This window comes from Molothrus ater, chromosome 10 (genome assembly GCF_012460135.2).
Source record: "Molothrus ater isolate BHLD 08-10-18 breed brown headed cowbird chromosome 10, BPBGC_Mater_1.1, whole genome shotgun sequence".
Taxonomy (NCBI): Eukaryota; Metazoa; Chordata; class Aves; order Passeriformes; family Icteridae; genus Molothrus; species Molothrus ater.
In genome coordinates, this window is record NC_050487.2 from 14787778 (window position 1) to 14802066 (window position 14289).

General features: G+C 47.8%; 1 protein-coding gene across 3 annotated transcripts in view; it reads right to left on the reverse strand.

Moving 5' to 3' along the window:
• The window catches only part of IL1RAP (interleukin 1 receptor accessory protein), a 51694-nt gene that overhangs the window by 22214 nt on the left and 15191 nt on the right, over positions 1-14289 (reverse strand). For all 3 annotated transcript variants that reach the window (XM_036388992.2, XM_036388993.2, XM_036388994.2), the window contains exons 2-4: positions 13270-13337; positions 1004-1289; positions 61-253 (exon numbers count right to left, since the gene is read on the reverse strand). In XM_036388992.2, coding sequence (XP_036244885.1) covers positions 61-253; positions 1004-1289; positions 13270-13336 — 546 coding nt within the window. In that variant the 5' untranslated portion in view covers position 13337. The remainder of the gene's footprint in view (positions 1-60; positions 254-1003; positions 1290-13269; positions 13338-14289) is intronic.

Sequence of the window (14289 nt, forward strand, 5' to 3'; positions counted from 1 at the left end):
AACACTGCTTTTTCACACACACCACTGCATCCCCCTGCTGCCCAAGTAAGTTCTTCTTACCAGGTACCACTTGACAGTTGGTGTCACACTGGCAGGGTAAAACCCATCAATATCTGGACATGTGATCTTCTGATTGGCATGCTCCAAGTAGAACATCTCCTCAGTGGGTTTTATGGACTGGCTCACACAAGAGTGCTGGTCTTTTGGAACAACCTCCAAGGGAAAGGCAACTTTGCTGCAGTAGGTTGTGTTCCTAAGGGTAGGCAAGAATAGGACTGATTACTTGAAACTTGTTTACTCCTACAGCAGTGGAATGGAATGAAATAAAAATTACATCTGCAATAACAAGCATCATAGTGCTGATCAGGTACGTAAAGCCTTAGCTGACTCATTTGTAAATGGGAAAGAAAACCCTACCAGAGGTGGCCACACAAGCTCACAAAAGCCTATAAAGATGACTAACAAGCAACATCCACTCTCCTGCTGCTAAAGCAGATCATAAGGTCAAAGACACAGACAAAACACAACGTGAGGAAGACCAAAAAGAGCTCTTATGCATAGCAGATGCTACGTTCATTCTGCACCACAGTTAGAGACACTTTTAATTTCCTAGAAGTCTGAATCTCATGAATCTTTGCCAAATTAGCGTGCAGTCAAAACATTACCCCTGCATCTGAAACTATTTTTACTCTAGACATGCAGATCACTTCTTAATGGTGAGTGCCTGTGGATTTTGCCATGGGCTCAGCAATAACATTTTCACGGACACTTGCAGCAAGGAGAGGCACACTCATTAGTGTCTGCAAGGCTCCAAGCATTATTGCCATGTAAATTGGCTCAGCACTGAGCAGTCCTATAATTGCAACATTCTTTTCCCATTAATGCTTTTGTAAATGGTAGTCTCCCCACAGGAAATTCTGGTGCTAACAGCATCATTTCCCCACCTCCACAAAAGTCCTTTGATTGCACTGAAGATGTACAGAAACTGCACCACACGACCTACCTGAGCATGCAGGTGTAATTCCCAGTGTCATTGAGAAGAGCAGGCCAGAACCAAAGGGTGTCTTTGTCCTTACTGATGTGATTGTCAGGGAGACGATAATTAATGGGCTCCTCCAGATCCCGGTCCTGCGCGATCCGGTACCAGATCAGGGTTAGGCCAGCAGAATGGGCTGTGCTGTAGTTGTACTTCAAGAAGGTCTCAAAAAGTGGGCATTTGATCTTGGCAGGTTCCCCATCATAGATCTGGATCTGCTTCATGGTGTCCACACCCCAGTCATCGCAGCGCTCTGCAGCCAGAGAGAACAAGGTGCCTTAGGCTTGCAAGTCTGCAGGGGGAAAACAGTTCTGCCCGTGCTCCCCACAGCCCTTGGTTCTGTCCCCTTAAAATCAGAGACAAAACCATAGTGTTCTCAATGAAAGCAAACTGAGCTTTTATAAAACAGAGCAAGAACATTGTGTTCATTTCTAGAGAACCTGGAAACTTCTGTTTTCATTTATACACCTCCTACGTTTATGCCAAGCTATTTATCTCTCATCAGGACAATAGAATAGGATATTCTTGCATAAAACTAGGCTTCCTACAGAGCTCCAAGAAAATTTACCACAAAAGTCTTATGTAGGAAGATAAAATTTGGATGACAACAATGCCAGAGGTGCGTGTGCATCCATACACAATGATAGGGAAGATGGAAATAGACGTGCTGAAATAGGAGGGGGAAAAAAAAAAAAAAGAAATCAAACATCAACACTCCCTTAGAGCTGAGGGTCACTTTCCCTGCCAGAAGAAGCTGGACTGTGGGTTCCAGAAGCGAGGACTGTCTTTCCTGTGATGGATTCATGTGACAGCTGTGCACACCAGGGTAACACAATGAGTACAAGCAGTACTAAGTGACACAGAAAGGCTGTTGATAGTGAAGTTTAGAACTGGAGCCTAGGGGGCAGAAGAACAGTAAGGAGCAGGTAGCAGCAGGTTATCTTGTATTCCCAGGCAGTGCCCAGCTGCAAACCCCAAGCACAGCTCAACAGGCAGTGGCTCAGTGTGGCTCACAGCAGACTTGGACTGACACAGAAAACAGCCAGCATGAGACAAAGCTGTATAGAGCTTTTTTCTTTAATTACTTTCTTTTAAAAAATATTCTTGTCATTAGCAAACAGTTTCACCACAAAAAGCACAGTCCAAACCCATTTCTCTTCCAGGGACTCCCCTCCATTCCTCCTACCCATCAGGATGCCCAGGCAGGCAGGGACTCAGTGCAAGCAAAGCACAGACCCAGGGTGTCAGCAAACCTGGGAGCAACCTGTGCTGTCAGAGCCAACTGAGACACACGGGGAGGCTGCTGTCACTGCACCTCCTGCTCCCCATGCTGACAAGGCAGAGCACAGCGTGGCACACTTCCCAGTGCCTCTCTTGGAGCTGCTGGGAGGCATTTGCTAGGGCAGCCTGACGTCTGAGAGCCCAAAATGAGTCAAACAGGAGAGGGGTGTGCTGCCTGCAGCAGTCCTTGGGAGCAGTGTCTCAGCACATCACACACAGGCTCACCAGAGATGACACTGCAAAGCCTCTCCCATTTGTAGATATTAGAAGAACTCAGACTGAGAGGAGAAACAGAATACAATATGCTCTTTGAGCCCAATTCTTCTGAACTGACTTCACAGGCCCAAAGCAGGATTTCTGGCTTTATTCTTCCCTAAATAGACAGTGGGATGTAGCTTGCCCCCAAATTCATACTTAATTTAAAAAAGCAGAGATAAACCTTTGAGAAGATAGGCCTGCAGCACTTAAAGGCAGTGATGCTAACTCCTGTGGCTCAGCAATGGTTAGTCATGGGCAGGAGGAATCTGGGCCAGTAAGAATAGAAATGTTTTCTGGCGGGTTTACACATAAATGTAAATGCAAGCTGCACTGCTCCTCCTGCAGTATGCCAAACACTCATATGACACAGTGCTACTTCTGGAGGAAGAGAATGAATTGGGCTAGAAAAAGGTGGTGAAGCTACCCAGAACACAAGCATTTGTTCAAAGGAACCCCAACCCCAAATATCTGGAGAGTGCTCATCATCTAAAAACATACAGATCTTTCAAAAGTATCACACACTATGGCTGCTACCACAGACTGTGCTGAGGCTCCTTTTCAAAGATCAAACCACTGTTGGAAGCCTCACACCCTGGGAAGGAGCATAGTGACCCACCACCACCCTGATCAGGGCAAACTGGAACCAGTAGACTGCTTTATGCTGGTGGGGCCATGAACTAGGCATGGTCAAGTGTCCTTAGAGTGGCAATGAGACAAATGAGCCTGCAGAGCCTGCCTGCTAACTGCATGATAAAGCAGGGGCTGTTACTCATGGAGACAGGGCATTTTTTTCTGTAAAGAAAGGCTTCCCCTCTGAAAGGAGCAGACCTGGCTCTGTAAATCAGGATGCCCAGGTTCTCTTCCCAGCATCTGACTTGCATCTCCTCTTGGGCTGCATAAAGGCAAATCATCCTTATTACTTCAAATGGCAGGACTGGGGAGAGAAGAAACTATATAAAACATTACTGTACTGAAATTCTTGGAGTCAAGATCAATGAAATTTGCAATCATGAGCAGCTCTTGCATTTTGCAACAGCCCATAAATCAGCACTGTAAAACTACTTACCCGTTCAACCTGAATGAGTTATTGAAAATAAATACAACTATTTTCTTTTTTTTTTCTTCCTACGTTTCTCTAAAACAATGCCCAGGCCTTGCTTTCTTGGCTTGGGAAGAAGGGACTGTTATTGTTTTACTCTAAGAGCTGTACCTGGAGATTTTGTCTCAGAGCTGGCCTGGCTTCAGGGACACTGTTACAGCAAACAGGTGGTGCTAAGGCTCCCCACGTGCCCTGCCCTGGGGTGCTGCAAGCTCTGAGATGAACCCCAGACACAGCTGGGAATGAACAGCTACACCCAGAGCACAGGAGCAGCTGTGCAGGGGGAGATCCCAGGCTGTGCCTCCCTCCCAAGGCAAGGACTCCTCCTGGCTGCCAGGGCAAAGCCACCCAGCACGAGCCCGAGGGTCAGGAAGTACTGCCATGACCCATCACTGAGAGCAGAGATGGCAGGAGCACCACAGGCTGCAGCAAAATGTCCTTAACACATAAAAGACCGAGGACAGAAACTGCAGTGCTTTGCACAGCTTCCCTCCCCGCTGTGCCATGCTGACAGTTACACTGCCATTTCTACATTTTGGGGTGTTTTGCTCCCAAGATAGCCAGGCTCTGCCTGATATGTGTGAGAACGCAGGGCACCCCTCACACACACCTTTGTGAGCCTCCTCCTCCTCCTCCTCAGCTGTGACAGTGCTCTCCTCCCTGTGACAACAGCAACCTTTGCTGTGGTGGCACTCCTGCAGCAGACCCAGCAGATGGGGCAGCATGTCCACACACATCCATTAAGTAGAGGGGATACTCACATTATTATTGCTATAATTTTATTTGCATCCAACAGCTCCCCAGAACATTTTGTGCTCTTTCCACTATTTTAAGGTCTACAGGTTATTCAGAGCCTACTTGCTGCTAACATCAGCATGCAACTACTTGTGTGTCAGTCTAAATTGGAGATAGCCTGAATAAATGGCATGACTGACCCTTCACTGGCATAAAGCAGTCCCACTAGGAAAAAAAATATATATGCACACATTGATATATGCTGATTGCAGCAACAATGTGATTTGAGGAAGCACTGCAGAAAAAGGATGCAAGGATCCAGTTCTAATTGTGAGACACAGCACTAACTTCTATGGTGCTGTGCCCATTTGTAGCAACTCACACTTGTTTTCACTGGCTAAGCCTCAGAAGTGAGTTTCTTCTCTCTTGAAATGTTTCCTGCACAAAACAGCTGCTGGAGTTAAGAGCAGCTCCTGATTAAATCATCTGGGATCAGCATTCGTGCTGTGACTCCAGAGGTTCCCTAACAAATGGAAACTAGTGAGAAGATGGAGCTATATCCAACTCCACCTCTCTTCTAGGCTGCAGCAAATGGAGCTCTACACATACACCTGAGGGACACAGTAAAATTCTCTAAAAATACACCATCCCACAAATGCACCTTCCTAGAAATGCCTCTGCAAAATGATTTTGAAAGAAGCCACCTTGTCCTCAGTATCAATCCAGAGCACTGCAGCTCCCTTGACCCCTCTTACTGCTGAATGCTCTACAATTGCACAGCAAGCCCATGACCCACAACACCTACCTGGGACAGACAACGTGGGAAAAAGGCAAGAAATGGTCCTGTTTGCAGAGCCCTGCTTAGGAAAAGTGGTGAGGATCATACAGGCTGCATGGTGGAAGGAAACACCTACAGTAAAAGCAGGGCAACCCCTGATGAATGGGAGAAATTATGCTTCTGACTCCATGGATATCAGAAGGCTAATTAATGACTTTATTATGCTATATTATTCTATACTATATTACACTACATCTAAACTGAATCTGCACAAGCACTCAGCTGCACAGAATCTTGTGACTGCCAGCCGACAGTCCCGACACACACTCGTGGATTCAGTGGGTCAAATAATCAAAACACTCACACCAGAATCCAATTACTAATTCCCTCCAGGTAAATAATCTTCTACAATGCATTCCATATGTGAACAGGAGGAGCAGCAATTGAGATAAGAATTGTTTTTTCTTTCTCTGAGGTTCCTCGCTGCGATTTCCAGAAATATCCTTGGGAAGTTGTGCCTTGCTTTTCTCTGTGAAGAGAAATGAAGCCACAAACATCCATCTCCAGAACTGGAAGACAAAGTGCAGGCAGGGCAGAAGAGTGATGATAAGGATTCCCACCTTGATTTCGTGTGCCTTGAGGGGGCCTGCCTTGCATGCAGACAGGGACCCTGCAGTGGCAGCAGGACACAAAGCCATCAGTGCTGCCAGATTAATGATCCCTGCTCCTCACACCACTTCAGCTGCAGCATCAGATGGGGCTGTACTATCATAGGATGATTTGGTTGGAAGGAACCTTAAAAATCACCCAGTTCCAACACCCTTGCTGTAGGTGCAGGGACATCTCCCTCTAGACCACATTTCTTAATGACCCATTTAACCTGGCCTTGAACACTTCCAGAGATACCCAGAAAAGCTGTGGATGAGCTATCCTCTTCCAGTGCCTCACCACCCCCACAGCAAAGAATTTCCTCCTAATATCAAGGAAGAAGAAAGCTTCTCCTTAAGCTTCTCCCCCTAAGTTTAAGATCATCCTCCCCTGTCCATCACTACATACCCTTGTGAGAAGTCCTTGTGCAGCTTTCTGTACTGGAAGGGCTCTAAGGTCTCCTCAGAGCCATTTCTTTTCCAGGCTGAGCAGCCCCAACTCCCTCAGCCTGTCTTCATAGGAGAGGTGATCCAGCTCTCAGATCAACTTCATGCCCTCCTCTGAACTCATTCCAAGTGATTCATGTCCTTTGTATGCTGGGGATCCCAGAGCTGAACACAGCACTGCAGATGGGGTCTCGCCAGAACAGAATAGAGGGGCAGAATCACCTCCCTGGACCTCCTGGCCACACTTCTTTTGTTGTGACCCATGATACAGTTGGTTTTTTGGGGCTGCCAAGTCATATCTCAACAGCTTCCTACTTTCTTCATCTGTCCCTGCTGCATTACCTTAAAGCAAAGCTGGTATGAGTCAGCCTGTACCCAGGGGGCACAGCAAGGCCAGCCTGTTATGATGCACGGATCAGCATCAATAAGGCAGAAAAAGCTGATCACACAAAGCAATTAAGCAAGAATTAATCATTACTACCTTTAAAAAAAATTTCCTCACCACCATCTTTCAAGCTCAGTCGGTGAGAAGGAAGGAGAGGAAGCCAGGCTGAATGGAGAAGCCGTGCTGTGAGCACAGGAGGCACCAGCTGTGGCCAGCACCATGTGTGGGTGAATCTCCTATTTATGCCAGTGCCAGGAGCACCCACTCTCCCCACTGTGTCTGCATTCTTCCTTTTACACCCTGCACGAGACCACCCCTGGCTGTTCCCTGGCTGTGTTCTCTGCTCAGCAGTGTCCCATCTGACCACACAACAGGGTAGAAGAATAGAAGCATAGAACAAAACAAATGAGAAGCTCTGCCCTTAACTGGGAGAAGAGGCACAAACCAAACACGCTGAGATGGGTGGGAATGATGCAGAAGTTGGGTTAGGCCCAGCCAAGATCAGTTGGCTCTCACCATTTGCTCTCACTACTTCTGCAGCAGTGACGGTGGCCACAGAACACCTAAAAACTGGTTGTAGCTGAATGCTGCCTTGGAGGCTCAGCCTAGAGGCTCTGCCAACTCTGCAGAAATTTGTAATCTCACTTCCAGTGGAAATGCATCCAAAGAGGCCTCTCATAACCCCACTGCCTTCCTCCCACAGCCTCTCCAGTAGAGCAAGGAGGTGGAAGTGGTCCTGGCACAAACCTCCTACACAGCCCAACCCCATCCATGTAGCTCTGCTGTGATGGCACTGGTGACATGGTTTTACACTTCTCCCAAGTTCCATCATATTCATGCTGTGTTGCCACTGAGCTGTGATGCCCCCACAGAAGCCTCACATCTGGATGCTGCACACTAGGATGGAGTCTCTCTCTCTCGCCCCAAGTGTTTTTATCATTTGAATAGGTAGGACAGCTCAGAAAAGAAGAAGGAAAAGGACCTTCTGCTCAGTTTTGAAAAGCACCTGTACATGGCAGTTGATTAACTTTAGACCCTGAATGTCTAATTTAAACAGGTGTGAAAACCTGCCTCTGCCAAAGTCATGGAAAACAAGCTGACTGCATAAACCGTGGACTTCAGGGGAAGCAGCCAAAGCAAGACATCCAAAAAAACTGTGATTCTGTAATGGAGCCCAGAGCTTCTGACTCTGGATCTCCTTATCTCATCAAGCACAGCCTGTAACACTGGGTAGTCCTTATTTGTGTCTCTTAGAACTCCTCCACAGTGAGCACTGTGACTTCACTCTCTATCTGTGCACAAAGCTGTTTACTGCATGTGACAGAGTATTTTGGTTACCCCCAGCAACTGGGCCAAAAAAAAAAAAACCAAAAAAAAATTTATATTCAGATTTCTCTAGCAAGCTTGACATATTTTTCTGGAGGCTTTCTTTAAATTTGAGATCAAAACGATAAAGGTAGGGGCATGAACTGCTTCCCTGAAGGATAAGAAGAGCAAACAGCTACTTTCCATGCCACTTCATTGAGAAAATTTATGTGTGAAGCAAAGCAGAGCAGCATAGGAAGAGGAGAGGTACAGGAAATGGAACACCCCATTGCAAAGTAGGAGAGGCAGCATGAAAAGGGGGTTTATCTGATCAGCACCACTGCTGAGCTGTGCTTAAGCTGGCAGAGGCTCTTGCGTGCCTGGGACACCACACTGGGACGTGACAAGGTCCAGGCTAAACTCCTGGCTCTGCCAACAGGCTTGCTTAGCTAAACCCAAGCAGCCCAGTCACTGCACTTAGCCAGGTGCTCTGTTGCCTGCTTTAAAATACAGTCAGCAATTCTCCCCTGCCCATCCCACAGGGATGTCTGCATTACAAAGATGCTGCAGCAGCTGTCCTTGGACAAGGATGGGAACCAAACAAACACAGCAGGCAGCAAAATTCACTACAAGGGTCTAAGAGTCCAGCAGAGTCACCTGGGTGCCACAAAACCTCTGACAGTGAGAGCACAGCCCTGTGACTGTGACAGGGGGACAGGACAGCTCTCTGATGCCCTATTTGATACACACACAGGAGCAAAGGTGACTGTTCAATGCTGTTTCAGCAACACGCCCAGAAAGGGCTGCTTTCCTCCACACACTCCTGCACTTCAATGCAGATAGGTCACACCATGATGCCTGCACAGAGCTCACCCCTCACAACCTGTTTCCTCAGCTGACAAGAAGCAGACCTGAGGTTTTATCTCCTCAGGGGCACAGCTCTGGCTGGTGTGGAGAGAGGCTGGCAGCTGTGGGGACACATCTGCACCCAGGTCAGCTCTGCTCCACAGGTTTTATCTCCATCCACTCCAGGGCTGTGCAGCTTTCAACACCCTCAGTGTCAATGACTTCATGCCCCCAAGTGCCATAAACTTCTACAACCACAGTAGCTCACAGATGGGTATGGATGGTTATAAAATCACGTCCTAAATTAGGACAGCAAGAAGCTGAGATTGGAAGAGTAGGAGGAAGTCAGGAAATCCCAGGAGATGATGGTGGGGGAGGGATTTAGTCTCTTTAGAAAACAATAATGCAGTTTAATCTGTTTTTCTTTTGACTTTACACACTAAAATAAGCTTCTCAGCTTCTGGGGCTGTCACAAATCATAAGGAAAATAAGGCGACTGGAACCCCATCAGTAGAGTAAGAGCCATATAGTAATAATCCTGAGGAGCTGCACAGGGCTTTCCATCTTCAAAGTGTTTTACAGACAGTAATTTATTAATCTGCAAATTTCCCCTGGCCAAAAGCAACTGTTCTCTCTCTCTGCTAAGCATGAGATCCACAGTGCAGTTCAGCACTCGGGAGAGACAGTGCAGGCAGTGGCTCTGACCTCTGGAGCTAGACCTCTGTTTCTTTCTCACTGCAACAAGAACTCCTGGCTGCTCCAACCACCACCTGAACCCAAAAGCATTGATGACATCAATAACCATCAAAAACCAAAGTAGCTGAAAGCCTCTGATATGGGGAGTGTAAACAGACATGTTCACAATCCAGCAAATAACAGCAAAGCCTGAAATAAAGCTCCCAGGAGAGAAACTCCTGGCTGCCTTCCAGCCACTACCTGCCATGCTGGGGTATCATTCTGGCCCAGTCCTGGGCTCATCCTACCACACAGCCTGTCTGATAGCCCCCAAGGGAGCTACAGAGGCATTTCCTATGCACACATGATGATTCCCCCCACCAAAGGGCTATTTATGCACAGCAGGTACCTGCTCAAACTACGTGGGTCCATTAGATAATCAGCATGAGGCTGTTCCTCTTCTCCTGGCAGCAATATTCTGCTTTTGCAATCCCCTAAGATAGTACTCCCAACCATGGTCATCTCCCCAGCCCTCATGCTACAAAAGCTCTTGGAGGGTGAGAGAGCAGCCTGGTTAGCAGAGAGGGAAAAATTGAACAAGAAGCACAATTACAGCCACATCTCATTTATAAGTTGGTATCTAACACTGGCCAGCTTTGTTCAGAAACAAGGAGACAACTTTATTCTGCATTCATAGTGGCTGTTATGTTCTTTGTCTGAGAGGTTTTTCATCTCTTGTAAGCCAGTGTATATTTATATGACTTCAGCAGTGCCAAAGAAACTATTGTACAACCAGACCCAGGCCCATGGGTTTTTGTTATCCTTCCCTGGCTATCAGAACATCTGGGTTCATTAAGCATCCTACAACATGAGTCCCATCTTGAGGATGGCTTAGTTAGGCAGGGAAAGCAGAAAACCTTGACTACCACTGTGAACACTGACCCAAAGGTGATGAGTGATGCACTCGTGCACTCCACGCACTGCTGGTCAGGGTATTGTCAAGAGCAGGAGAAGATTTGCCCACATGTTCAGCGTGAGCAAACAGAAGACTCAGGCACCAGTTCAGTCTCAGGCTCTGCATCTCTTACTCTACACTACTCAGATCACATTTATTCCCCTGTACAGCTTGCACCTCCCTTTCAGCAACTGATTTTGTTTCAGCACCAGCCTCCATACGCAGCAGAAACAGCAGAGCCCAGAGAACAGATGTTTAGAGCCACAGTGCTGTAGGCAAAATCTGGAGGGGAAATAAAGTTTGTGGGTTTGTCTCTCCAGTAGGAAGCAGGGGGAAGAGTAATGCTAAAGCTTTCTGACACACTGCCAGAGAGACTGACAGCCACGGTGGCTTAACTGGATGGAAAGGCCACTTGCAGCCAGAGCAATGCTGGTATTTTAGAGCTGAAATTTAGCAAGTGATGGTTCCTCACCTCCTCTGTAAGCTCACAAAACTTGGGACTCAGCAGAGCTGGTACCCCTGGCTTGGGCAGTCCCTGGTCAGTATTGCTGACCAGATTGCTCCACTGGGAAGGATGGCAGAGGTAGGAAAAGGGGCAGCAAACCACAAGACAACTCCTGTCCCTGCCTCCAGCCTTCCTCAGTCCAGCTTGGGCTGGAGAGAGAGCTGGTCCCAACAATACAGCATTACATGACTTAATGCTCAAAGCACAGAAAAGCACTCAGCTGAAATGAGAAATCCCTACCAAGTCACACATGTTAAATATCCCAGGAACCAGGTTACCCAGTGAGAGCTACCCATCTCCATGGCCCTGCTTGATGTTTGGTGACCACCAGGGCAGCTGTAGACTGTGCACAGCCCTTCTGCATGCACTCCAGATAAGCTCAGCTCTGCTCCCCCCACCTACACGCCCTGCTCCAAGAAGGAAAAGCAAGCCCAAATGCTGTAACATTTCCAGAACAAGGCCACTCTACCATACTGCTATGTATTTATGACTTTGCAAGGGTGAAACGAGCTCCAGTCTCCTTTTGGTGCCAGTCCCAGGAAACCCTGCAGTGAAACAGAGGGCTGCACAGACGGCTGCCCCTCCATCCAAGTACAAACAGCCATCCAAGCCCATCATGAATAACAAAGGACATTCTGACAGCCCAAACCACTTTATGAAGTCCATGGCACAAAAAGGAAGCTTTGAACTGAAGAGTGGATCTGACACCCACAGACCTGCAGGAAATTAAATGCATACACTGCAGTGGAATTGCAGGAGAAGTGTTATTTTAACTGATCACGTGTCTCATGTATTGAGGCTTGACTTACATTCTTGCAGCACTCTACAAGGGTTCTGGCCACCCTTTACAAGAAATCTCTGCTAAAGGAGGTATGTTTAAAAAGTACTAAATGCCCTGCAGAAATGCATGGAAGGTTCGGTTCTGCCAGATCAACTGGCACAAGCCTGTGTGACCCAAATGCCAGGGTGCTCATTTCTGAAATCAGCTTCTTCCCAGCCAACTGTGTTAGCTTCTAGAGCTGCTCTAACATTTCCTGGGCAATCCTGATTCAATTGCACCTACCTCTCATTTCTGCAAAATCCCAAGATGACTGCACGTGGGGTGTTGTAATGCTGCCTCAGCAGGAGGAGGATGTTGCGTTGGTGGAGAGCAGAACAGCTCGTCCAGAAGCACAAGCAAAGCAGGGATTTTCCCAGCCAGCAGCTGAGATCCATGTCCCTGGGCCCCTCCTTCCCCACACACTCTTACTGCCTAGGGCTCACTGGAGAAGACCTAGGCCACGTATTCTTTCTCCTTTGCTGTTTCCCCTGTTAGCCAGGATGGGACATCCCCCACTAAAGATCACAGCCTACTGTGAGTGTCTGCAGCCCTTGGGCAGCCCAAGGGAAAAAACCTCCCAGGCTTCAGCCTCTGCAATGAACACTGCACTGAGATGAACCTTGCTGAAGTGCACGTTGAGAGTCTGGCCCACAATAATTCAGTGTGGTCCAAGAGAGAATGACAGAAGAGCTGTTCATCTGCTCGGGGTATATTGTAACTGCTTGTTTGCCAGCATCGCAGAGGGACAAGAGTTCATGGGGGGACTCGTCAAACCCGTGTACAGCCCTTATTTCTGAGCATCTCCCCCCATAAAACCAGCTCCTGTTCTTTCCTCCCTCCCCCTTTCCACTTGCCTCCTGCAAATCATGCTGTCTCCTTCCACCCCCAAATAGGAAGTCCGGAGCCGAGACATGCACAATCTGCCTCTTCACAAGAGCTGGGCTGAACGAGTGCCAGAGGAGCTGCGAGCATGACAACATATTTCCTGTCAGGAAAGTGACTCAGTGAGACTGGTATCAGAGCTCCTCTTACTCTAGAAGTTCCCCTCTCCCCTTGCATTGCTAAGGCATGAGTCAGAATTGGAGAGCTGAATCTCAGTCCTCTCCGGATCCAACCAGGGATAGCAGAGTTCAGGTTCAAGCCTGGGTCCTTCCTGCAGCTCAGGGACAAGGCAGCTCCATGGGCCAAGCCCTGGATTCACCCCTCACAGAAGGGCAATAATGATACTGACAAAAGGGACAGCTGGAGTTTGAAAGCACTTTTAGGTGGAGGTGCTGTTGGTATTTGCTCATGCACCTCTTCATACCACACTGGTCATCTCTACACAGAGCACTGTACAACAGCCGCCCAGAATCAACATTGTGTCCATGCATTTTACTAAAGTATTTTATACACAACCATTTAATCCAGAAACACTGCAAATGCTCAAAACTCACTGCAGACAGTTTCCTTCTCTGCACAGGAAGTGGGAAGGTCCATCACATGCCATGTCCTTACCTGAGCCTCTGCAGAGGGTGACCATGGACAGCCAGAGGGAAACCAGCAGGACACTGACCATCTTCATCCTGGGAGACAAAGCACACAGACCTGGTTATCTGACACTGTTTTACCACTGCAGGCCATTTTTAAACTCTATGTGTTTATTCCTCCATTCACCCTGTGATCCTTTAATTCTGACACATCCCTGTTTTATTTCATTAAGATTCCTCAAGGACAGCACCCTCATGGCAGCCTCACTCTGCCTGCAGGCAGCTTGCCAAGCCTGGGAGGTGATGGCTCTGAAGAGGACAGCCCAGCTCATTGACCTAAGTCACCAGAATGGGCTATATCAGGAGCACAAGGAGTCAAATGGATGTTTGCAGGCTACAAATCCCAAGCTCTGACTCCCAAAAGAAGGTCCTTTGCAAAGACCTCCTTCTGGTCATCTCTAAGAACAAGTGCAGAGAGCACTGGCAGCGGCTGTGGCACAGCTGCACTGAATGTGTGTCTGACACTGACAGGACAGGCACACCAGAGCAGTCCCAACTGGCAAGGTGTGCTGCCAGTGGCCTGCAAAGGGGCCAGCTGCCAGAGCCTGCTTCAACCTGCTCCTCCAGGCAGTGGAGGCAAGACAGGGCCTCACCAGCCCTTCCCAGTCAAACCCTCCTTGGAACTCGCAGGAGTAAACAAACGCCAGGTTTGTACACTTTTCAGAAAGGATCTAAACAAAGGCTTATACTTTCTAAGCAGCAGTGATAAGCAAAAAACAATCCCAAACTTTTCCATTACCACTACAGAACACAATTTCCTGTAATTTGAGATAAATGTACACTGCCAGAGTTTCACTGGCTGCCCACTCCAGTATCTGGCATTCAGCTCTCAGAGCTGCTCACTCACTGGAATTAAATATCCCTCTGTTTCTAGGTTTTTCAGGATGCAATTTATAAGCTGGTAGTCATGAAAACTGACATCTACTAGATGCTCTCATTAAAGGGGTTAAGGTCACATTTGATATTCCTGTGTGCTGTCAGATCACAA